Source organism: Sarcophilus harrisii, chromosome 2 (assembly GCF_902635505.1).
Source record: "Sarcophilus harrisii chromosome 2, mSarHar1.11, whole genome shotgun sequence".
NCBI lineage: Eukaryota > Metazoa > Chordata > Mammalia > Dasyuromorphia > Dasyuridae > Sarcophilus > Sarcophilus harrisii.
In genome coordinates, this window is record NC_045427.1 from 280447427 (window position 1) to 280474442 (window position 27016).

The 27016-nt window shown below is 32.6% G+C and overlaps 1 protein-coding gene across 1 annotated transcript in view; it reads right to left on the reverse strand.

Moving 5' to 3' along the window:
- The window catches only part of LOC100923378 (cation channel sperm-associated protein subunit beta), a 212392-nt gene that overhangs the window by 115609 nt on the left and 69767 nt on the right, over positions 1-27016 (reverse strand). The window contains exons 15-17 of the mRNA XM_031949291.1: positions 26020-26164; positions 19574-19728; positions 16698-16855 (exon numbers count right to left, since the gene is read on the reverse strand). Coding sequence (XP_031805151.1) covers positions 16698-16855; positions 19574-19728; positions 26020-26164 — 458 coding nt within the window. The remainder of the gene's footprint in view (positions 1-16697; positions 16856-19573; positions 19729-26019; positions 26165-27016) is intronic.

The following is a 27016-nucleotide window of genomic DNA, read 5'->3' on the forward strand; positions in this document are numbered from 1 at the left end:
ATAAGAGAGAACATTGTCATGTTATATAACAATACCTATTTAAGATAATATATATATTATATTGATGTGTCCATCTTTTCTTTACTTCCTTGTATATTGTTCTTTTGTTTTCTGCTGTGCATCTTCTTTTGCTTCCTTTTTTCCCCCTTTCATTTCCACCACCACCACCAACCAAGCTAAAGTTAAAAAAGGATATACTTATACAGAGGTAGATATGTGTATATGTGTATGTAAATATATACATATATATTTACAGATACACATCTCCCTTTCATTTGCCCCCATCCTCAAGCAAGCTACAGTTAAAATATATTTATATTTTATATATTTATATAGATATATACATATATATGTATATAGATATATAGATATATCTATACATATAAATACATACTCACGTATACTAACACCCCAAATACACACACACACACACACACACACACACACACATACATCCACTTTCCTATTCTTGCTGACTCATTAAATCCTACTCCAATACTTGGCTTACTATTATTTAATCTCCCTCCACCCTAGCATCTTTCCCTTGTCTTCTTCCCTCACCCTTCACTTCCACATCCATCCATCCCTCATCTCTTATTTCTTTATAGATTTTGGGCAGCGCTACACCCTTCATGGTATATATGTAGTGCTCCCTATTAAACCTATTCCTGATATGAATTGGTTTTCGGAACTATAAGCTCTCCTCCCCATCTTTACTGCCTCTGTGTCTAGTCTCAACTTTGTACCTCATTTGCATAACATTATCACCATTTTAATCTTTACTCTGCCAATCTTTTGAGCTTCCCTATAGTTGATGTAAATTTTAAATAAAGTATACATTTCCCATGTTAAAAAAAATTGTCTATATTTAAACAGTTTGTCCATGTTGAGTTCCTTAAAATTGTTCTTTGATATTGTTAATTTTTCTGTTTGGATTTGGTTGATAGAAAGTCCTGAAAATCTATAAATTCATTGAATATCCATTTTTTCTTATTCAAAATTATAATTTTGCTGGATATGATATTTTTGGCCTCAAGCCTAGTTCTTTTCTTATCCGTAGATATGATTCCAGGATCTGTGGTATTTTATTGCAGCTATGGATAAGTCTTGTACAATTCTAATGATAGCTTCAGCATACTTTTTTTTTTCTTTTTTCTTGCAAAATTTCCTCTTGAATCTAGGAGTTACAAAATTTGTCAATAATATTCCTATGTGTTTTCCACAGTGGATTTTTTTTTCTGTTTCTACTTTGCCCTCATGTTCAATCACACCAGGACAATTTGCTAGGATTATTTCCTGTATTATTGTATCAAGGTTCTCTTTTCGGTCATGACATTCTGACAATTCACTCTTTTTCTTTTTTCTTTTTAATCTGTTCACCAGATGTTTTGTTTTTCTTATGGTTCACATTCTGTTCTATTTTCTAAATTTTTATAATCTGTTTTGTTATTTCTTGGTCTCTTATAGCTTCACTGGCGTACCCATACCCAAATTCTAATTATCAAAGAGTTTTTTCATCTTTGAGACTCTATCTCCTTTTCTAATTTGTTAACTTTTCATAATCTTGTTTTTCTTGGATGTTTTTAATTTTTTCTTTATTTTTTTTCTCAATATCTCTCTTTTTTTAATTCCTTTTTGAGTTTTATAAATTATTTCTGGGCAGGGAGCCGTTTCCCATTACTCTTTGGAGTACATTCTTTTTTTTTTTTTTTTTTTAACTAATATGTCTTCCTCTGAAGATGAACCCCTGTCTTCCCTGTTCCCGAAAAATGTTTTGATGTGGGATTCCTTCTTCTTTACCAGCTTATTCTTTTTAATAAGAGGTATTACTGTAAGCACCTCTAACTGTGGGGTTGGAGATGGGACCTCAAGCTTCTCTTCAGCTTTCCCCTCTGACCAGGAGCCCTAAACCAAGAGCTCGACACAAATATCCACAGCCAGAAGCACCCCTGCCTGGCTACTTCTACAGGTTCACCAGGTGCTGGCTCCTCTCTCAGGCCTATGTCTAAGCAGCACAGCTGATCCTGGCATTACTAATCAGTCGAGTTTCACTTTGTCTTCTTGGACTCAAACCCTGACTGAAAAAACAGTCCAGGAGGTAAGAGTCTCAGTGGCCCCTGCTGAGAATTCAGCCACACCCAGTCAGCCTGAGAGGTTCCTACTTGATGCTCCTTCGAAGCTAGCCCAGAAGTGTCTGCACTCCAAGCAGATTAATCCTGGCCTGGACTGGGATCTATTTTCAGATTTTCCTGAGTTATATCAGGAGGACCACTGTTCTGCCCCAAATCTTTATTTCTTTTAACCAATCTATGTTCATCCTGAGGTACAAATTTGTTCTATTTGTAGGGGAAATTGGGAGAACTTGAAATTTACCAACCTATTCCACCATCTTCCCAGAATCCTCCATCATATTCTTCCTTAAAGAGCATCAGTAGAGTAATATCTGTTGCCCGAACCAGATCTGGAAGAAAAATTGAAATTCTTCCCTCCCCTCCAAAACACCACCACAAAACACATACACATACCTTATACAATGATTAATAGATTTTTAAAAATCAAATCACAACACCAATATCACACAACAAATAAGCAACAATAATAAAATTTAAGATGTCTCTTATTACTTGCTAGGTTGGCACCAGGGAGAAGCTTCAATCATTTTGAGCCTAGAATTAGTCTATTATAAAGTAGTCACAAACTTGTCTTGCTTTTTAAACCACCACACTACCAAAAAAGAAAAACAAAACTAGAAACAGTAAACAAAAATAAAAAAAAACTAGTAATGATCAGTTTCTAACAATACATGATTACTCAAAATTAACTAGCATTTTAAATTTGAGTTGGAAGAAAAATGCATTCCCAATAATCCATATCTTACACTAGGAAGGATGCAGAGCAATCGTCATTATATAAAAAATGAATTTTAATTTCTCTTTAGTTTCATGGAAACATTGCTTTTAGTATGTTGCAGACAACACCTTTGCAGAGGAATGACTCAAGGGATACTCCTAGCAGAATACATTTGTGTCTTCTCTTCAGTTTCAGAGGTTCCTGGGGCAGCCAGCATAACCTTGTCAAATATATACTTCAAGAAGTTTGCTTCCCTATTAACACTAGAATCTTCACTAAGACTTTTTCCCATTATTATTTTACTGGAGCCTCAACCTCTGACTCTGGAGTTTCTCATATGCAAAACAGGCAGAGGCGATTGCGATGAGTAGTCTCCCACCAAGCTTCTTTATGAAATTGACTATTTCAAGTTCTTTTGAAAGATGATCAGAATCATTTCATAGACTTTTGTCTGCCAGCACCTTACTGTTAATGTTATTTTTCAACACATCTGGTTGGGCTTTTCTGTGTGCACAGAACATTCTATGAATCTGATGGCCTTTGGAACTGATGACAACTTTTCAAAAGTCCTTGGAGTGATGGGCTTCTGTTTGTTACTGCTAAGTCTCTCAATATTAGAAGTCATCTCTGAGATCAATTTAGGTCCTAACAAAGAAAACAATGGAGCATTTGGACAGTTGTGAGTAACCTCTGATACTCACTTTTTTTTCACATTTTCAAATGAGGATATGGATACCATTAAAACACAGACAAGAAACACATGTCTTCTGTGGATGACTAAGGTTGTAAACTATCCAACTATTCTGAAGAGTAGTATTTTATTCCAAGTACCATAAATAATGTTCTTTTTCTTTGTCCCAGCAAATATCTATATCCCAAAAAGATCAAAGAAAAATGAAAAGGACCTATGTATACAAAAATATATATAGTAGCTTTTTTATGATGGCAAAGAACTGAAAATTGGAAATGATTGAAACAAGTTATAGCATATGATTGTGATAGAATACTATTGTGCTATAAGAAATTCTGAGCAGAATATTTTCAGAAAAACATGGAAAGACTTACATGCAACCTGATGCAAAGTGAAATGAACAGAACCAGGAAAACACTGTACAATATTGTGTAAAACTCATTTGTGAATAACTTAAGCTATCTTCAGTGCTACAAAGATCCAAGATTGTTTCAAAGACTTGTGATGAAAAATGCTATCTACCTCTAGAGAAAGACCTGAAAGAGTTTATATACATACTGAAGCATACTTTTAAATTTATTTTATTTTTGGTTTTTGGTCTGTGTTTTCTTTTGTAACAAGTCTACATGCATATTTTTTCATGACTACACATGTATAATCTATATCAAATTGCTTGTCTTCACAGAGAGGGGTGAGAAGAGTACAGGAGAGAAAAAAATTGGAATTCAACATTTTTAAAACAAATATTAAAAATTTTTGCTTACATGTAATTGAAAAAATATAATTTAAAAAAACATTGTTGGAAAAATATCCCATTATATATGTGTGTTTATATATACATATACAATGTATAGAGGTATACCTATATATTCATAAGCATAAAAATATCTATAAAATTTGACCATCCTCATCCAAAACAATGGAAAATATAGGAGATGGGGGAAAATAAAATTAAATGTGGGTAACTATTAAGAGTGCAGAAAGAGAAGAAGAGAAAGTCAGAAAACTAGGATTTAAGCCAGCAGATGAAGGACTATAAATTCTGGAACAAAAAAGGAATCATTTTGTACTCATCTTTCCACTTGCAGAAGCTCCTAAACTTGGCTTTTACAATTTATCACTCCTTCAAAGAACAAAGGGCAATTTGGGCATAAGTGTGTTTGACCACTTCACTCCTTCCCATTATCCTGAAAGGACTAAATCAGGCTCACTTTCATACTTTCACCCCAGTCCTTACTCCAATGTTTTGTTCAATGACTATTTGTTGAGTTGTTTCTGTGAACAAGGTACTATTTTTAGGATCCAGGGTAAAGATGATTTAACCATGGCCTTGGTCTTGACTTTAAGGAATTTATAATGTAGTTAGAGAGATAAGACAGGAATGTAACTATACTGCAATATAGAAGAATATAAGAAATGGAAGCACAAAGTGCTATTTAAAACAAATAACAGGGCAAAATTTGAAGAAGTCCCAAGATCAAATCCTTCCTTAAGAACTGTAACTGGAAAAGTCACTTAATCTTTCTATACTTCATTTTCCTCATCTATAAAATAGGGGCAATAATGATACCTACCTTGGAAAGGTTATTGTAAAGATTAAATGACTTAACATAATGTAAAATATTTTGCAAACTTTAAAGCACTACATAATTCCTAGCTACAATTATGAGATGTTTTTGGAAGGAGAGATTAGTTGCTGACTAAGGTACATAATTCCTTTAATGGATATGAAAGCCCATCATTCAACACTGAAGACTTAAAATAAAATGTCTACTTGAAAAACATTTACTGAGAGAATTCTGGGAAAATGGCATAGTCAGAAAATTACAAACTCTCCAAATTTCCCCCACAAACAAAACAAAATTGCCCCTCTGGGAGAACATAAGACTAGTGAAAAACAAGTAAGACTTGGAGAGCCCAGGTGTCCTCCTGGGACAACCCAAAAAGGCCAAAAAAAGACCCCACTCCAGAACTGAAGTTTAACATCTCTAGGCCAGCTAGTCTCAGCCCAAACCACTTTCCAGAAAGCATAAGGAGTCAGGGATCTGAAACTGGAAAGACTAAGGGAACCTCTTCTTTTTAGGAACTCCAGGCTCAGCTGTGCTGCAGAGACAAGGCCCTGGGCAAAAAGGAGCCAGCACACCCAATGAGTGCAGAAGCAATAAGGCAGACTGGTCTCTTGGCATTTGAAGGAGGCTGGAGCTTTCAGTTTCAGGTCCAGGTCAGAGGAGAGAGCTGAAATGAAGCTGGAGGCCCTATCTCCCTAACCCAGAATTGGAGGTACTTATACTAATATTTCCCAATTTAAAAAAAATTAACAAGTAAAGAATAAGATCTCCAACCATAGAAATTTACTATGGGAATAGTGAAAGCAATGGCTCATCTTCAGAGGAAAAAGTAAAGTTAAAAAAAAAAAAAAAGCATCTTCTACCCCAAAGAGTAATGTGGTACCTGCCCAGAAAGAATTTATAGAATCAAGAGAGACTTCAAAAATCAAATAAGAGATATTGAAGAAAAACTAAAAAATAAAATAAAATAAAACTAACCATTCAAAGAGAGAGAGAGCGAGAGAGAGAGAGAGAGATATTATGGGGAGAAAAAGAAATACAGAATCTTAAATAAAAAAATAATTCTTCAAAAATTAGAATTAGGCAGGGGGAAGCCAGTGAATCTATAAAAGACCAAGAAACAACAAAACAATATGTAAAGAATGGAAAAAAAGAACAATGTGAAACATCTTATAAGAAAAACAACATATCTAGAGAACAGATAAAGTAGAGAAAACATAATAATAAGTGGATTATCTGAAAGCTATGACCAAAAAAAGAACCTTGACACAATGACAAAATAATCAGAAAAATTTGTGCTGAGTGCAATAAAACACAAAGAGAAAGTTGAAATAGAAAAAAATCCACTAATCACCATCTCAAATTGATCCCACATGAAAAACAAATAGGAATAATATCGCCAAATTTCGAAACCCCCAGATCAATGAGAAAATTCTAAAAAAAAACAAACAACAACTACAACAACCAACAAAAAGCCAATTCAAATATGCTGGATCCACAATTAGAATTTGACAGGATTATCAGCAGCTATCATAAAAGACCACAGGTCCTAGAATAATGTATATCAAAATCTAAAGAACTAGACTTGTGACAAAAAAAATCATGAATATGTATATATGTGTGTATATGTGTATGTTTATGTGTGTATATACTCATGCTTAACTGTAGACTGATTGAGATATGTGAGGGGATATGAAAAGGGGAAAAAAGAACAAAGTAAAAAGTGAGCAGCAGACCTACAAGGAAGCAGAGAAAAGATGGACAGTCATAAATATATAATCTCCTCTATTATTATATATCCTTTCTTGAAATGGAGATTTATTTTACACATTTTGACTCCCCCATGTAGTTCTTCTGGGCACATGACATATTTTATTTTTAGTTTCCTTTTTTGTCCTTTTTATTTTATTTTTTTTTTCTTATTTTGCATTGTTCTAAATACTTTAAAAAATTTTTTTAAAAATATTTTATAAACCAAAAAAAAATTTTAAATAAAAATGAAAAGCATTTACTAAAACTCACCTATATCCAAATTCAATTAGTCAGTGAACAATTTAAGCTGACATGAGAATTTGTCTAATTTTGTGAGGAAGGAATGAATAGTGAGGAAGGAGAAATTAAGCCATCATTAATTTATGAGTTGCAAACTGAAATAGAGAGGCCTGGAACTGGAGTCATTGAAATTACTGCAAAGTTCCTAGTTTTCCTAAGAATTAGTTATGTGTCTCTCAGCCATCTGTGAGCTAAATAGAAACTGCATGTAAAAGTGTTTTTATATAGGAAAGCTTTTGGTCTGTATGTGTAACTAAGCAAGATTCTTGTCACTGAGCCACAGAATACAAGCCGAGACTATTTCATTTGATTGGGAACATGTTCTTTAAACATGCCCAACTTTATAATAAAAGAGGTACTTCTGATTATTCTTTGAAGTACCACTAAACAATACTCTTTTCCAAATAAATGAATCCATTTCACTATCTGCACCTGATGATTCAGAGCCTTCTACAATCTTGAGATTAGTTCCTGGTTTTAGCAGGAAATCGATAGGGAGTTCTAAACTTATACCACCTTTGGTTCAATGTCATCTTATTTCTAGTTGCATGTTTCCTAAATGTACAGCTCAGAACTTTTTTTCCTGAGTTCCTGATTCCATCTGTTATCTAGTATAGTTTGTGTTCTTAGTTCCTATTGGTCTCCTTGTATTCCAGATACATTTCTTGCTCTGATTTTGAATGTGTGTGCCTTTAAAACAACTTAAAGTATTAGTTCCTTTAAATAAAGATTTGTTTCTTTTTTAAATTTTGTTTTTATATCTCTAGTGACTAGAGTATTACCTTGCACATAGAAGTCACAATTATCTGGATCAAGGTCTCCACTTGCAAAGTTGAGAGCCGATTATAATATTACATGAATAACAAATTTTATAGAATAATCATAGTGGCTTCCAATAAAAGTGAAAGAGTAAGTGGTAAAACTTCACTTTCTTCTAAAACAAACAAAAAAGAGCAACTAGGAAGAACAGTGGAGAGAGTACTGGGCCTGCAAGCAGGAAGAAATCTTCAGAAATTTACTAGTTGTATGACCCTGGGCAAGTCATTTAATTCTGTTTGTCTTAAATTTCCTGATCTGTAAAATGGATTGAAGAAGAAATGACAAGCCACTCCAGTATCCTTGCCAACAAAACTCCAAATGGGGTCATGAAAACTCAGACATGATTGAAATGATGAGAGAAAACAAAAACAAAAAAAGAGAAAAACAGATTAAAATCAAAATTACAGTAAAATAATCCACATAAAATGTAGAGAAGCGTGAAGAAAAAAAAAACACAACTGAGGATCATTTTTAACTGACTTAGATCACCAGTGACCCCACTTTGAATCTATACTGGGGGAGGAAATGAATCTATATTCATCATCAACCATGATTTCCAATGTGGCACATGGAGCTGATGCCCTAACTTCCAGGTGCTCTGGCAAGCTGAACCTCCTAAAGGTCTCTAGGCGTAAGTCTGAATGATAGGCATTAAGGGGAGGGAGGGAAGTGGTTAATGCTATAGTTCAAGAGCTCCCATTGAAACACTTTCCCAATGATTTTCAGTTGATATCAGTAAACCAGGCTTCACAACTTTTTAGAAAGAACTATCTACTATAGTAGTATACAAAAAAGATAGTATTAAATCTATTCTACAAGTATACATAATTTCTAGGAGACAAGTGAATTCAAACTTGGAGCACCTAGAGTAAATGGTTAACAACTGTTGATTTCTCTCCTCAAAGAGGTAACTCAAAGCTCCAGCATATCCTTTGGTTGGGATACTTGACATGTTTCTCTTGGGTATAGTGCTTTTCCTCATCAAGTTTGGCCTGTTCTCAATTCTAAATCTAGACACTGCTGCCAGCTACTTCTGTCCTGGGGATTCTGTTAAGATGCTAATAAAAAGTCCAAATCATTTTTGGATGTTTCAAAGCTCACAAAGTCCAAGGAGGTAAGAAGAGGATGAGTTCAGGACTCTTCTGCTCCTCAGTGGCTTAAGTAGAACGCTTACACCTTGTTCACCACTTACTCATATCTTTCAAATTCTAAACCATTCTGATATTTTTGAGAAGATCCATAGGGCAGCCTGATCAATTCCCTCAACCAATCTGAACAGACTAATCATCCTTCTTGATAAAATGCTTTTTAATTGCTATCCAGTCTTTTTTCACAAGCTGGTTGATTCAATATGATGTATTTTTATTATAAAAATCATCAGGGCTAATCAATGGGGGGGCAGTTGTAATTACAATTTCTGCTTTTATGCATGTTCCATATTAGTCAACTAGTAGTATGATTCTTGGTAAGAATGAATGAGTGCCTCAGTATCTCCCTTATACAGTACTTTAAAGAAAAAAGACCAAAAAATAAAGCGCTGTGTGGTTGATAGAAGCCTTCTACTTCCACCTGTGCATTATGAAGAAGGATGCAGTTGGCACAAAAATACTAAGAGAAGTTCAGAATAAAAAACAAAACTGTTTTCTAACAGCTCTTTACTGATAAAGATGTGAATAAATAAGTGAACATCACTGAAAATAAAACTCTAGAAACATTTCAGAAATAACCATAAGTAGAACTCCAGAAAAGACAAGCTTAATTCACTCTCCCTCCCCCCAAAAAATATCTTCTGCCTTTGGAACCCTAGGTTCTAAGTCTAGGCAAGCTTTCACTTTCCCTATTTTATTCTTCCCTTAGAATTTATATTATTAGTGTAAACATAGTACCTGACATATAGTATACATTTAATAAATTATTTTCCATTAACTCAAAAATAATCTGTAGAAAAAGAACTCTTGAGTCTCAAACTTATAAAGATTCTTAACTCTTTACTTAAGGACCTCCAACTTGTAGGTATTGTTGATCAAAAATAATAAATGATTTCTGAAATTTCTGAATTTTCTGAATGATCTGAAATTTCAAATACTTTTACCTCAACTTGGACTTCTTGGAATTGTTACTGATTTTCATCTTCTAATATTACAAATTCCTCTTTGACCTTTTTCTATTGTGCTAGATAAACTTTAGAAGCCAATAATAAAAACTGAAAGTTATATTCTCCTGGATTTATCAACAGTTACTTAAAGAATTTTAACTCCAGACAGAAACTATGACATCATTAAAAATTGATTTTCCCATGGACAAAATTCACAAGAATGTAACAAGCAATGAAAAAAGAGTTCAGTCACGTAGATCTGTTTATGGACCTGGAAGACATTATAATATTGATTGTAAAAGATGGGAGACACTGACATAGGACTTTCCAGAATGGTGTACCCTCATTAGAGAAGGCACTGTACTAAGCAAAGCAGAATTTAATTACCTCAGAAGAAAAGCAAAATGCATAAAGTTAGAGAGTCCACTCCAAATATTCATAGGAACTATTTATGTCCAATTTGTGGCAGAGCATTATGAGCTTGTGTTGGATAGAAAAGAGTGCTTGTAGTTACAAGGAAGAGCATAGGCCAGGATATCAGTGACAACACTTCTCCTTAGATAATATTACTTGAGAAGAAATGAAGATTTAAAGAAATCCAGAACTAGCTCTGAAAAAAGCAACATAAAAAACCTGAAGCTTGGGACAATGCTCTCCTCACCCCTGGAGCAGAGTCCAATTTTAATGTAAAATTAAACATCAATAAATAATCTAGAAAAAATGAGCAAATGAGAAAAATAAGAACCTGATCATAGAAAGTTATCATGTGTGACAGGGAATATCAAAACACAAATTCAGAAGAAAACAATAAAAACAAAGCATCTACATCAAAAGCCTCAAAAAATGTATTTGAAGAGCTACAAATGGATTTTAATAATCAAATAAGAGAGGAAGAGGAAAAATTGGGGAAAGAAATGAGTGATACAAGAAAATCATGAAAAGTCAACCACTTGGTAAAGGAGTTTCAAAAAATTGAAGAAAATAACATACTTTAAAACAGGTCAAATCACAAATGAGGCACAAAAATTCACTGAAGGGAAGAACTCCTTAAAAAGCAGAATTGGTCACATAGAAAAAGATATCCAATAATTCACTGTAGAAAAAAACTCCTTAAAAAATAGAATTGGGCAAGTGTAAACTAATGATTTTATAAGGAATCAATAAAACAAAATTAAAATAATGAAACAAAAGAAACTATGAACTATCTCACTAGAAAAACAAACTAGATTAAAGAGAAACAATTTAAGAACTATTGAAATATCTGAAAGCCACTCTTTAAAAAAAGAGCCTAGACATCACCTTTCAAGAAATTATCAAGGAAAACCTTTATATTCTAGAAGCAAAGGATAAAATAGAAATCTAAAGAATATCTTGATCCTCTCCTGAAAGAGATCCCAAAATGAAAACTCACAGGAATATTATAACCAAATTCCAAAGCTCCCAGATCAAGGAAAAAAATACTACAAATAACCATAAAAAAATTCAAAAATTGCAGAGTCGTAGTCAGCACAACAAAATATTTAGTAATTTCCATATTAAAGGACTGAAGGACATGATATATGATATTCCAGAGGATAAAGGAACTAAGATTACAATCAAGAATCACCTACCCAGCAAAAATAAGTATAGTGCTCCAGGGAGAAAAAAAAATTTAATGGAATAAAGAATTTTCAAGCATTCCTGAAGAAAAGATGAGAACTGAATAGAAAATTTGACTTTCAAATTCAAAGTTTAGAGAAAAAACATCAAAAAATAAATAAATTTTATAGGAATTAACACACTTTAAATGTTTACATTTCGATGTGGGAAAATAATGATCATAACCCAAAAAGGAGTATATACAGACAGGGAGCATGTGTGTGAGTTGACTAAGAAAGGATGAAATTTAAAAAAAAAATACAAAATGTAAGAAATGAGGGATGGACTTGAAGAATGGGTGAGGAGGGTAACATAGAAAGCTCAAAAAAATTTACACTGGAGAACTTGATGGGGAAGTGGCAAACAACATCTGAACCTAACTTTCATCAAAGAAGGAAAAACATACACACTCAGTTGGGTATAGAAATCTATCTTACCCTACAGGGAAGAGTAGGGAGTGGGAATAATTAAATAGGAGGTTATAGAAGGAAGGATGTTTTAGGAGAAGTGGTAGTCAGGAAAAAAAATTTAAGGAGAAAGAGACTGAAAAGAGAGAGAGCAAAGGATAAGTGGGGGCCAGAAGCAAGATGCAGGAAAATACAGTAATATAATTATAAATGTGAGTGGGAAGAATTCACCCATAAAAGGGAAGCAAATAAAAACAAGAATTCTACAATATGTTGTTGACAAAAACCACACTTAAAAGCAGAGACACACAAAGTAAAAATAAGGGACTGGAGCAGAATTTATTATGCTTCAGCTGAATTTTTAGGTTGGTTTGTTTGTTTTTTAAAAGAGGGATAGTAATCATGGTCTCAGAAAAAAAAAAACAAAAGCAAAAAGAGATATAAAAGAGATAAGCTAAAAAAAACAAAACAAAAACAAAAAAAAAGCCCTGCATTTTGCTAAAAGATTTAATTGTTTATCTTTCATTTCAAAGAAGACCAATGACATCAAAGAGTGATTTGTACATGAATTGGGTTTAAATGATGCAGAGTTGCAAAAAGTCATCAGTTTCATTCTCTTTTCTAGAATCTTTAAAATCCAGTGGCAAGACAAAAGTCAAGCTTGCTAACTGGTCCTGAATGCAGTGAACAAATTTGACATTTTCAATGTCTGACCAATCTCTGAACAATCCACAGCATATATTTCAGCCATCTTCTTGGCTGTTAAAACAAATTGTTCTCATTTACCCATTCTGCCAGAGGAAGTTATAACATACTTGGGGCAGACATTCCTCTAACTTACCAACAGGTTTGAGACCTGGTTATTATTCTTAACTTGGTTTAGTCTATTTGCCCAACAGTTTTACTGTGTGTATGGTCACTATGCATGCCACAGCTTCTTGGATCCACAGGTGAGTTGAATGATAGGTGGACTTAAAAAATGCATGAGCAACCCTAAAAATAGTTCAAGTCCTCACACCAGAAATCCTAATCATCCCTGAACATCCCATACACCCTCCCAAAAAGGTGAATGAAGTAATAATAATTAAGTAATAATATCAAACATATATGCACCAAATGGTATAGCATCCAAATAATTAAAGTAAAACTGGTGGGGAACCTTAACTTTTCCCTCTAAGAACAGGATAAGTCTGATTTTTAAAAAGGAGATGAATTAAATGACAAAGAATATAAAAATCTAAATAAAATGAAAATGCAAAAATATTGCATTTAATCTAATTGCTCAGGTTAAAAGAAGAGGAAACAGAATACTTAACCCAATCTTAAAAAAAAATAAATTTAAAAAAAAACTATCAATGGGCTTCATAAGAAAAAACCTCAAGACCAAAAGGATTTACAACTTAATTCTACCAAACATTTGAAGAACCAGTAATTCCAATGTTATATAAAGTTTTTTCTTAAATAGGTAAAGAAAAAGTTCTATGAAATTTCTTTTGTGACACAATTACAATGTTTTTACCTAAGCTAGGAAAAGCAAAAGCAAAAACAAAATAACCAATTCCCCCAATAACTATCAATGCAAAATTTTTAAATAAAATACTAGCAAGGAGAGTACAGAAATAAATCAGTAAGATCACAAGTGATAACCAAGTGAGATTTATGTCAGGAATGTGAGGCTGGATCAGCATTCGGAAAACTATCAGCCACACAATTACATTTATGGACACAATTACAAAACATTTTCCACATGAAAAAAGTCAGATCTAAACAACTATAAAATTTTTAATTGCCCATAGTTAGGTCAAGCAGATATAATAAAAATGATAATTCATATGCCTAAAGGACTACAAAACTGTGCATGCATTTTGATCCATCAATATGACTAATAAATATAGATCTCAAAGAAAGCATTAAAAAGAGGAAAAGCCCTATGCATACAAAAATATTTAGACCAGATCTTTTTGTGATGGCAAAGAATTGGAAAATGAGAAGCTGCCCATCAAATGGAGAATAGCTGAACAAGTTGTGATATATGAATATAATGGAATACTATTGTGCTATAAGAAATAATGAGCAGTCAGATTTCAGAAAAAAAACTTGGAAGAACGTACATGAACTGATGCACAGTAAAAGAAGCAGAATCAAGAGAACATCGTACATAGTAACAGCAACATTGTGCAATGATGGCCAATCAATTAAATTGATTTAATAATTCTCAGCAATACAGAACTGAAGACAATTCAATAAGACTTGAGAAGGAAAAATGTGATCCATATTCAGAGAAAAAACTAAGGAGTCTGAAAGTATACTCTTCATTTTGTTGCTTTTTTTTTCTCTCATGTTTTTTTTTTCCTTTTGTTCTGATTTTTCTTTCACAATGTGACTAATATGAAAATATATTTAACATGATTGTCCATGTATAACATATCATATTACTTGCTATCTTGGGGATAAGGAAGAAAGGGGATAAAAAGAGAAAAATTTGGAACTCAAAATCATACAAAAATGAATGTTGCAAAACTATCTTTACATGTAATTGGAAAAATTAATGTTAAATGCAAAAAAAAGACAGTATTACCTTAAATTATTTCTTCAGTTCCATGTAAATCAAACTACTAAAAATTTCTTTCTAGATCTAGAAAAAATAACAAAATTCATCTGAAAGAACAAAAAGTCAAGAATATCAAGGTAATCAATGAAAAAAAATGTGAAGGAAGGTGACAACTTTAGAAGATCTGTATTATAAAGTGGTAATCACCAAAACAATCTGGAACTGACCAAGAAATAGTGGTGGATCAGTAAAATAGATTAGGTACACAATACACAATAGTAAATGATAATAGCAATTTATTGTTTGAGAAACCTAAACATCTAATCTTTTGGGGGAAAAAAATAATGTATTATTTAACAGAATTTAGGAAAATGAAAAGTATTTTGGCAGAAACCAGACATAGACCAAAATCTCACACTGTGTAACAAGATAAGATTAAAATGGGTGCATGATTTAAATATAAAGGGTGATATCATAAGTAAATTGGGAGCATATGTAATAGTTTATCTGTCAGATCTATGGATAAAGGAAGAAATTATAAACAAAAACAAAAGAGGGAGAGAACATTATGGAATACAAATGTATAATTTTGATTACATTAAATTCAGAGGGTTTTGTGCAAATAAATTAATGCAACCAAATTAAAAGCAAAGCAGAAAAGTGAAGGGAAGTTTTACAGTAAACTTCTCTGGCATATAATTTCTCAAATATATAAAGAACTGAGTCAAATTCTTACAAATACATTACAAATACAAATGATTTCCTAATTGATAAAATAGTCAAATAACATAAACAGGCAATTTTCAGATGAAGAAATCAAAGCTATCATATGAAAACTGCATTCAAACATTATTGATTAGAGATATGAAAATTAAAGTAATTTGAGGTATTACCTCACACCTATCTGACCAATATGAGAGAAAATGAAAAAGACCACTGTTGGAGGGGATTATAGGAAAGCTGTGATTCTAATGCATTGTTGGTAGAGCTGTGAACTGAGCTAATCATTCTGAAAAACAATTTAGAACTTCACCCAAAAAGCTATAAAATTGTGCATATTCTTTGATTCAGAAATACCATTACTAGGTCAATATCCCAAAGAGATCAAAGATTAAAGGACCTATATACACAAAAGTATTTATAGATGGGTTTGTGTTTTGTTTTGGGGGGGGGGGTTTGTTTTTGTTTTTGTTTTGTTTTTTTGTTTTTGTATTAGCAAAGAACTGGAAATGGAGGGAAGACCCATCAATTGGAGAATGGCTAAAAAAGTTCTGGTATATGATTGTAATGGAATACTATTCTGCTATAAGAAATGCTGAGTAGAGTGCTTTCGGAAAAACCTAGAAAGATTTACACAATGATGCAAAATGAAGTGAGCAGAACCATGAGAACATTATACAGCAATATTAATGATCAATTGTAAATGACTTAGCTATTCTTAGCAATAGAATAATCTATGACAATTTTAAAGGATCATGATGAAAAATTCTATCCATTTCCAAAGAAAGAATTGAGAAGAGTCTGAATCAAGATCAAAGAATAATTTTTTAAACTTTATTTTTCTTGGGGCTTTTTGGTCTATGTTTTATCTCATGACATGACTAATGTGGTAATATGTTTTGCATGACTTCACATGCATAATCTTTCAAATTGTTTTCTCAAGGAGGACTGGGAGTGGGAAGGAGAAAAATTTAGAATTCAAAATTTCAAAAAATAAATGTTAAAAAATTACATGTAACTGGAAAAAATAAAACACTTAAAAATAAAGCTGATTCTATTATTTATTATATTTAGCAGAAGAAATTATATTCATAAGTGTCTATCTTTTCCTTGCTTCTTTATAGGTTGTTCAATAAGTGGTACTCTCCAAGCTGACATCCATCATCTCACTTGCCTCTTGACTGAGTAAAGCCTGAGTAAAGGCCTTGATTTAAACCTATGGGGTTTGACCTTTGGTTTTAGAGCATATAGAAAACAATAGTAAATTTAACTATATGAAATATAGTTAATATATATCACTATATACTTTAGTTGGAGTTTTCTGCCAATGTGACGGGGATAAAATCTTAGATCCTTTTTCATTTTCTTAGTAGCATTCAGGGGTACATAGGCAAAAAAGACAAGTTCATATGCTGTGATGTATTGTGGAGCTAATACAGTATCAAATTCGTTATCTTCATTAACCTGGAAAGAGGAAAAAACAACAATGTCATACCATTTTAAACATTTTCCATTTTACATTTAAATATAACTGGAAAAAGTTGTTTGCATTTAATAATTATGTTATAATTCAAAACAATTGTAATAATCTGAGTAATAGACCTTTCTATTGAATATTCTGCTTGATTACCTTATGTGTGCAAAGAACTGTTTATATCCTTAGTGCAGAGTAAAGAAAACTTTCCATCTTTATTCTCCCCATAATCTCCTTTAAGACTGGGACTTTGAAAGTATGGAATCACTAGAAGAAAATTTGTTGAGTCTTCACTTACTGGAAACCCTCCTTGTCTTTTGGGAAGGATTAGTGGGAAGGATTGGTTTGAAAAGCATAAATATAGATTTCATTAGAGCAAAATGCTTGGGTGCCTGAAGGATATTGGATACCATTCTTCTCTACTCTTTTCAAGAAATTGTCACAAAGTGGCATATTGAAATTACATACTTCTACAGGGAAAAGGAATGGTGATTGGAAGTGTGATTTTGTTGCTGCAGAAAACTACCAGACAAGGAAAGACCATTTACCAATATTGGTCAATACCTTCTCCATAACCTGAAGTCTTAGAACTTAAGAGTTGACTAAAACAGTGAGTACAATAGGGTCATGTAACTAGTGTGTTAGAGATAGTCCCTGAACCAAATAACTTCTCAAAGTGGAGAAAACTGCCTTTCAACAAATTCCTAAGATTTGGTGTGGCTGGTTTTTTGAAGCACTGGCTAGAGAATTGCTTTTGTGTTGTTTCTAAATTCAGTGATTTAATTACAACATAGCAATTGTCCTGAGTGAACCAGGGAAAGAGCATTCAATTCCTATCTCCTGACTTAAAAATTACTCTCTCTTTCCCGGTGAGGCCTTACAAGAGTCCTGCCTTCCATTCAGTGTGTCCCTGACTCTTGGTAGAAATGCCTTTTTCCCTCAAGCTAGCAAAAGCACTCATCCTCATCATTTCTTGCTGAGGAACTTCTCTAGCTGTCAGTTACCCCCAAAGACCTCTCCTTTTCAATTACTGGTGCTTTGCTTTTTTAGCACTATTCTAATCCAATATTTCATTATTGCCTGGGTGGCTTTGGGGACTGGTGGAAGGAGAGGAAAAACAGTAGAAGCTGGACCCAGCAAATCTTCTTCCAGAACTCTATGGATAAGGGCTCAAGAAATAGAGATGAAGATTGAATGGGAGCATACTAAAGAAAAAGTGTTTTACAATATTATCTGCCCTTATTCGTTCATAATCTGGTGTCAAACTGTCTTTCCAACTTCATTGAAAATATTTGTTGATTTGCTGATTCTTACCTGTCTTCCATTTTCTTAAACATTAAGTGTCTTAGAGAAAAATGGGAAATGTGAAAAGAAAGAAGAATGAAGGCAGGAAAAGATGGTGGCCTAAGGAATCAAATAAGTTAATTCTTCAACTTGAAAAATATTTCTGGAGATGGATGGAATACTAGATTCTATCCCCAAAGGGAACAACCATGTGTGGTCTTGTACAAGAAATGCTAGTAGACTGAATAAGCACAATAGCATAAGTTGTTAAGGTGTATGCTGAGAACATCATATGCACTGGGCTACAAGTATATACTGATTGAACATTTTTTATATATATATATAAACATAATTTTGAAGAGGTTGAATTGTGTGGTTGTGGGAACTAACCAAAATATCAAAAAGTTTGATATCATAATCAGTATTTCATACCTATGTACTCTAACTCTGAAGAAGAAGAAAAAAAAGAAGGTTCACCCTTCTCTTGGGTATCAAGCTCAGTCATTATAATTTCATAGCATTCAGTTTCCATTTTTGTTTTCTTTTAATTCACACAGTTATTATTGTATATTATTGTCCAATTTCTGCACTGTTCATTTTGAGTCAGTTCATTTAAGCATCTTCATGCTTTTCTATATTCATTAATCTCAATTTCTTACAGCACTATTAATATTCTATCACATTCATGAGCTACATCTTTAGCCATTTCCCAATTGACATGAGATTTGCTGTCAGATTTTTTGCTACTACTAAAATGGTGCTATAAACATTTTACATATATGGAACTGCAACCTTTCTTTTGTCATTGATCTTTTAAAAGACATATGCCTAATAGTGTAATCTATAAGTCAAATAGATTATGACTCACTTTTCTTGTATAATTGCAAATTGACTTCCAGAATGGCTAAACCAATTTATAGTTCCAGCAAAAAATGCATTTATGTGATTTTCTTTCCACAACCTCAACAAAATTCCTGTTGATTGTCATCTTTCCCAAATTACTGGGTGTTGAAGTATAATCACAGGTTTCTTTTGATTTGCATTTCTCTTGCTACTGAGGAGCTGGAACATCACTTTATATTTGCATAACTCAAACTTCCTTCACCTACCATTTCAGGCAGGTAAATTAAGTCTAATGTGGAGAGTTAGCTCTGTAATCTTAAAAGGCCCATGGACCCTTTTTATAAATACTTTGCCTCCAAAAAAATCTATTTGATTCTACACTGATAAGTTCTGATTTTCATAATTGGTGTACTAGATTATCATTAAAGACTAAAGCAATGGATATATAATTTAGGTTTAAAAGCTTGTGTTTAAAAGTAGTGCATCATCTCCTTCTAAGGAAGCTATTAGTCCTGTGATTCTATGCTTAAATCATACTCTAAAAATATTGTACACATTATCAGCACATTTTTTTTACCAACCTGTATAACTGTTGTATTATCAAATGCCGAAAATATGTCTATACAATCCTCAGTTTTCTTACTCAATGAAATTATAGTATCAGTGCCCACATGGTCATAGTATAAATCAAAAATGATTATTCTGCTTCGACCTATTTTGTAATAAGATTTAACTCCTATTGGAAAGAAAATTTAAAAAGTTTTTTTTTGAAATTCAATCCTTTACTCTGATGTAAGCAAACACATTCTTCAGTGTGGTCTTGTGTGATTGGAATAAGTTGTCAGTCACTCTATCCCACTGTCCCACTAGCTTTTGTTGGGCCTCCTACAGGGCTTGCTTTGGGCTTACATGACTTAATGTAACATCCACCTGACCCCCACTGGAAGAATGATTTTTGATGAGCTTGGTATTACCAGGTGTCATGAGACACTGAGAAAACAAAATCTCTAACACTAGCTTGTCTAGCCTCTAGGCTTTGCTTTCTGTCTAAAAGATTTCGTTTTTTATGTTGATCCTAGACTCACCATAATTTCTAGGTGAGATCAACAGCATTACTTTAGTCAAAGAAAGTTACTCTTAGAAATGTTACTTCACTCCTCTGAGCTAATCCTTAAAAAGAAGGGATGAGCTAGATGAGCTCAAAGTCATCCTGTTGCCCCAGTCATTCCATTATACACAGTTTTTAGTTCAGTGTCTACCTATCTCTCCCCAACCATCTTTTCACCATGCTTTGTGTAATCAAGTCAAGTCACTTTCTTCCCTGACAACAAAAAAATGGACTTAATCCCTAGATCATGAAGGTTTAAGAGATGAACTTTTATCTTCTAGGCTTCTCCACATCATGCTATTTCTCTAACTCTCCCTTTATAATGTAAGCTCCTTGAAGTTAGGGACTGTCTTGCTTTCTTACTTTTGTATCACCAAGATTTAACACAGTGGCTTGCACATGGTAAGAACTTATTTTATCTTCCTATCAATCTATCTTCTAGGCCAGTGGTCTCTATAAACTTTTAAATTCCTATCAGCAAATGGGGAAACCCAAGTTTTCCTGGCTTTAAGGCCCCTTTTTTAATCCACTATTTTAAGTTGAGTGCATTATAAAACACACAAGTAAATATTTTTAAATGAGATGAAAATGAAATAATTTTAAATCATTTGTTTTATTTATTAATGAGACAAAACCCTTTCTCCTCTTACTAAAATTTATCAATATTTTAGTGGAAACAAAAAGCTTGAATGTACATTGTTATTTAAAAAAAAACATTTCCTTAATACTACACTTTGAGTTTAGTTCAATTCATTCCAATACTTGGTTTTTATGGATGTCAGCTGAAAAAGATGCTTCACAAATGTGAAGTTTATTTGATCAGCACACTAATTATTTAGGTTGTTTCATTAATTAAAAAAAAAAACTTTGGGGCAGCTAGATGGCTCAGTGGATAGAGCACCAGCCCTGAAGTCAAGAGGATCTACCTCAGACACAACACTTCCTAGCTGTGTGTCCCTAGGTAAGTCACTTAACCCCAATTGTATCAGCTAAAAAAAAACAAATAAAAACTTTAATTTCTGTTAAAATTTGATTTCTAAAATTCCATCTTCCATTATATCATCAATTATTTGTGCAAATACACTGAATGGTGTTGCATTATTTTTAATTTTCAAAAACCACTGAAACTTCATTAACAAGTTTTTAGAAACCTGGCTGTTGTTTTGTTGATTAGTCAAGTCTGAGTCTTTGTGATTCCAATTTGGGGTTTTCTTGGCAAAGGAGTGGATTGCCACTTCTTTGTCCAGGTCATTTTATAGATGAGGAAATTGAGGCAAACAGGGTTAAGTGACTTGCCTAGGGTAATATCGCTAGTAAGGAGGTAAGGTCATATTTGAACCAGAATCCTCCTGACTCCAGGACCTGTGCCACCTAGCTGTCTCTTTAAAGGAACTTAGAAAATATTTTTCCAATTTTTTTAGGGGTGACATTTTTCAGCAACAAAAGTTTCATTTTTAAATGTTTTGTTTTGGGATATGATGTCATCAGTAGCTAATTATCTGCAAACACTATATAAAATTTTTTATTATATTTCTCTTTAATGATAAAAGTTAAGTTTGTATTTCAAATAATCCTCTTGATAACTTTGATTGGAGAAGAAGGGTGAATATTCCTTAGATTCTAAGTGGTTCTCAAAGTATGTCTACTGAAGTAGGGTCTGAAACCCTTTTAGAGGGTCCACAAATTCAAAAATAATTTTTATTTCCAATATGGTAAATGTCAATAAATATAATCCAGATAAACAAAAACTCTTTGGAGAGATCCTCAATAATTTTTAATAGGATAAAGATACTGAAAACAAAAATTTGAGAACCACTGCCTTAGAATATAGTTGATAAGCACTCCCTCTTAGAAATTTTAATTCTTCCACTTTCTTGTTCATTCATGTCTTTTGTCTTGGTATCCCCCCTGAGTTAGTCAATTTATTTTTAAGAGTTAGGGGGCCAGTCTCCAAAAGATTGCTCTTTTGAGATCTAGGGTAACTATTCTTCTATGAATAGCTTTTCTTTAACACTGTAGTTCATGAGATCCCTAAAGGTATGTTTCCCATTAATAGGCAAAAAATGCAATTTGCTCAAAGAAAATGGTCTCACACAAATACACAAAAGTATATTATGGGGAAAGAATGTTACTTATAATACGTAAATGATAGTAAGGCATACATATAAAGAATACATGTTGCCAATACAACTCACAGATACAAAACTATAGGGAGGATAGATAGGACGGAATGATTGGAAGAGTAGAATCAGAGATAAGACAGCCTTAGAACTGAATTATAGTGAAGTAATGAGAGATCAAGCCTCTTTACTCAGAATACAAAAGAAGTCAGGCCCCATGACATTGCTTTTATTAAATTTTACTTTCTTCATAAATAGATATTTTTGAACGTGTAGTCTTGTAGCAAAAAAAAAAAAAATAATCATTGGGATGTGGGGGGAGAGGGGAAGAGAGATATCAATACAAAAACAAAAAGATAGAAACAATCATCAAAGAACAATATAAAGTAAACATTCCAAAATTGCAAAAAGTAAATTAAGGGAACAAGAAATTATTATTCTTTGGGGCTTAATTATGCTAATTTGGAACTTGCTAAATTTTATATTCATGAAAGAGAAAGAATGGGTACATCCCTGAAATTGGATTTTTATAGGAGCAACATTTATCCTATATTGACTGGGCTAGTTTATTTTTTTCTGAAAAAGCTATGATAATATCCTCAAGACTTGATTGGTTCCAGGGACAAAGGCTGGAACAAACATTTATTAAGTATCTACAGTATCTACTATGCACTAGACACTGTACTAAGCTCTGAGATCAACAATAGATTCCTGGCTACCATAGTACAAAAGCAGAATTAAGGACTACATTTTTTTACTTGTTGTCCACTGTACCAAATTCTGGATGAATATAATTGCAGGGAGGGGATATAATCAGTATTCATCCTTTGACCATGCTAGGATAGGAAAAATAATAATTCTACCTGAGCTAGCATATAGTTAATGCTATACCAAATTAATAATGAGATACTTTATGAATTTTTTAAAATGAGATTAATTTGGGGGGATGGCCTAAAATTTGAAAAATATATTTTTAAAGCGGGAAGCAGGGAAGCATTTCCAAATCTCAAATTATAATAGAAAGTGATAATCTTTATAAAATGTGTTATTACTAGTTAAAAATAGAATGGCAAATTAGAGAAATGGATGATACAAACAGGAATCAGAAATAAGAAATAACCTTAATTTTTTGTAAATTCAAGAATTCAATAAACTGCTTAGAGTTCTCCATTTGATAAGTATTTCTGGGGAAGGGAATGAAATTTATTTTTGCAGAAATTGGGTTTTATACTAATAGTGTCTAATATATGCCACAATTAGCTCAAAATAGGCTCAAAATTTCCACATAAAAGGTTATACCACCAAAAACAAAAGTAGAAGACAATGACATTACCTTTTTCATTATGTATATTATGATTAAATGTAAATCTAATCCAAAAAGGTAAAACTAATTATTCTAAATAAACTGAATCTAAAAGTTTTACATGTACAAAATCAAAACTGCATTTAGAGCAAAAAAAAAAAGCATTAAAAATCTTGGCATAAAATATCTCTGAGGAAATATCCAAGGACATAAAGAATTAAAACAAATAAAGAAGACTAATCCATCACCTAATTGATAAATGATCAAAGGATATGAATAAAATGGTTCTCAAAAAATTGAATATAAAAACATATGGACATAATTGGACATAGGCTAAACAAATTGTTGTATATAAATAGACATTTTGTATTATAATATAATATAATATACATATTTGTATATTTGTAGCTCATAAAGCTCATGAGGGGATCACACTAAAAGTTCTTTAATAATATAATTTCAGATTATTATGAGTATTCTATCAAATTATTCTTGGGTTTCAGAACACATTTGTTTATTGTTGAAAGGAGTTCACAGGAGGTAAAGGAACAAAAACTCTTTGTAGAAATATTGCTATAATAGAATATTACTATGCCATAAAAAATGATGAATATGAAAAATTGAGAGTCTAGGATGAACATGATGTACTGTTAAGTTCCTCATATTAAGTAGGAAGAACCAAAAAAAAAATAGATAATGATTGCAACAATATAAATTTTTTAAAATTTTAATAAATTGTTCATAAAGGCCAATTTTCTTTTCAGAGAGCAATTTCAGTTAGAAAGCCAGGATTGAGAAATGATTAAGTGGAGGAAAATTTGAAGGTAATGATTGCAGACAGTTTTCTAAGAATTTGACTATGGAAAAGAATATACATATATACATACACACACATAAATGCATAAAATAAGAGATTTGAGGATTTTTTTTAAGAATATGGGAGACAGATATATTCATAGGCAATAGGGAACATACCAATGGATAGGTAGAATTTAAAGATTGGGGGGGGTTGGGGGGGGGAGGATGGAGAAAAAAAAATCTTCTGAAGAATTACCTCTTCATCAGAGGCTGACATAAAAGAGAAAGGACTGGTGAATAATGTCAAAGGGGCTTTGAGATGAACAAAAGGAGAGATCACAGCAAACAGTTTTTGTAAAGCATAAAACAAGATCCTTTATTAGAAAGAGCTATCAAAGCCTTGATGAAAAAAAGAGATTTAGAGTAGCTTCTGTATGAAATAGGATTAAAAAAACCAATTAGATTCATCATAGGAGTTACTATATAAGGGTTGTAGAAGTGGTTCCTCTAAAAATCTTCTTAGCTATTTACAGTCATATGATGAGTAACTGGCCAGACAGTCATACAGCAGAGTCCTCTGGTAGAAGCAGTTTCTTATAATGAATGGAGGCCCTCAGTTTTTACTATTACTACTGTTGCCCTCCAAGAATTAGGTATTGTCCTGGTTACAGAGACATTAATGGGCTAGTAATTAAAACACAACTGAAAATCATCTTAGTCTATAGTATAGGTATAATTATGTTCTAGGAAAGAAATCTCAATCTCATAACCCACAGGTTGTTTTCAACTGAATATGTAAATGGATTAGTCTTTGTGGTAAGAAAAAAATAAAAATTCAATTCAAAAAACATTCATTAAGTACCTATTCCATACTATACACTGTGATAAAAGATGGTGATACAAGTAAGAAAAAAAAAATCCCCTGACTTCAAGGAGCTTATAATCTTGTGGGAAAGACAATACACAAAAGGAAGATGAAAGCAAAGAGGAACAGAAGAGGGGTACCTGTGGAGTCAGAAATCAGTAAATTAAATTGATGATAAAATACAGAATTTAAATACCACATAACTACTTTAGGAAATGAAATACTCTTTGGAATTTTCTTTTAATGACAATAGCTGTGGAGAATTGTCCCTGTACTATTTGATAATAGTATACCAGGCAACTTTAATGATCTGTAATCTCATCAGTGTGATTAATCTTTCTGTCAAGGCAGACAACAATTCTTCTGTGCCTTAATATCTAGGTAGTTTTCATAAGACATTTTAATTGTAAATATTTATCACCTGTTGACCAACATTTTATAGCTAAATCTTTATACGCTTGGGCTGGTCTTCCAAAGAAGCTTATGGAGTCCATCATTAGTCCTGTTTCCAGATGCCTTTTCAATTTGGTAGGACCTGCCACAACTTGTAATCAGCTGCCATGGCTTTCAAGAACATGGGATCACCTCCATGCCATGATGAAGGTATCAGAGAAGGATTTTAGCCAAGCCAATATCCTTAGGAACATTTAATACCAAAAGAAACCTTAAACGAGTGTGCTTATAATTTGTCTATGAAGAAAAATATTAAGAGGACTATGGGTTTTGAACAAGCATTTAGGGATAAGGTAGTTAATAGAGTTTGATTACATAGTTATATTAACTAAATTCTAGCATCTATTCCTTATTTCCATTATTAGATCTAAATGCCTCACCTGCTTTAGAAAAATATAATTGTAAGGTCTGAGAAAGAAAGATAATATCTAAAGTATGAAAGCTATGGTAGGTTTCAATTATGACTTCATCGAAAAAGTTTGCCACTATCTCAAAAGTGTTAGCTCCATCATATGAAATCCAAACCTAGAGAGAAGAGATAATAGCAAATGAAGAACTGTTGTCTTCTGTATTGAGGAATATTTTATTACAAAGGTATTACAAAATGCAATCCAATTATACAAATAATTATCAAGTTCCTATTTTGTAAAAAAAAAAAAAAAAAAAAAAAAAAAACTATTAGATGCATATCAGTTGATGGTATGCACCAGCACCAGAAATTTCTCACCAATAGCTCCCTGCACTGATGAAAATGGATTTCTGGTCCAAATAAGACACAATAAGATACATACAGACAAAAATGATAGTCCTGCCACCAGATAGCTTAGCAGGGAATACACCACATAGCCAGAGAAGCAAATGGCTAATTTGAAAAAGATGTGAGAGCCCCAACAAATGGAAAACTCAGACAAAGTATCATAGAAAAACCTGAAACTTGAAGATTAGTATTCTGAGAGACATGGGAAGAAAGGAATGCATTATAGGTATAGAAGATAGTCTTTGAAAATATTCTACAAAGTTACAAAGTGTTAGGCAAAACTCTAAACTTTTCTATTTGGTTGAGCTATTATTCTATACGCTCATTTGTCAGTGAAATTGGAAAATGATAATATGATATTGAACTTCCCTGGTTTTGTTTTTTCCAAATACTTGTGCAAATATTCTATGCTCTATATTTATTCACTTACAAGCTTTCCAATAGAAGAAGCCATATTACATCCACAGAGCATCTGGCCATTTATAAATGTTACTGTGATAGTGAAATATTTGCTCATTAGTAAATTTTAACTATGGAAATGTAATTCTGACCTCTAAGTCAGAAGGGAAATGGGATGAAAATTTTATGCAAAAAATTTTGAATGTAAAGTCACTCGTTAG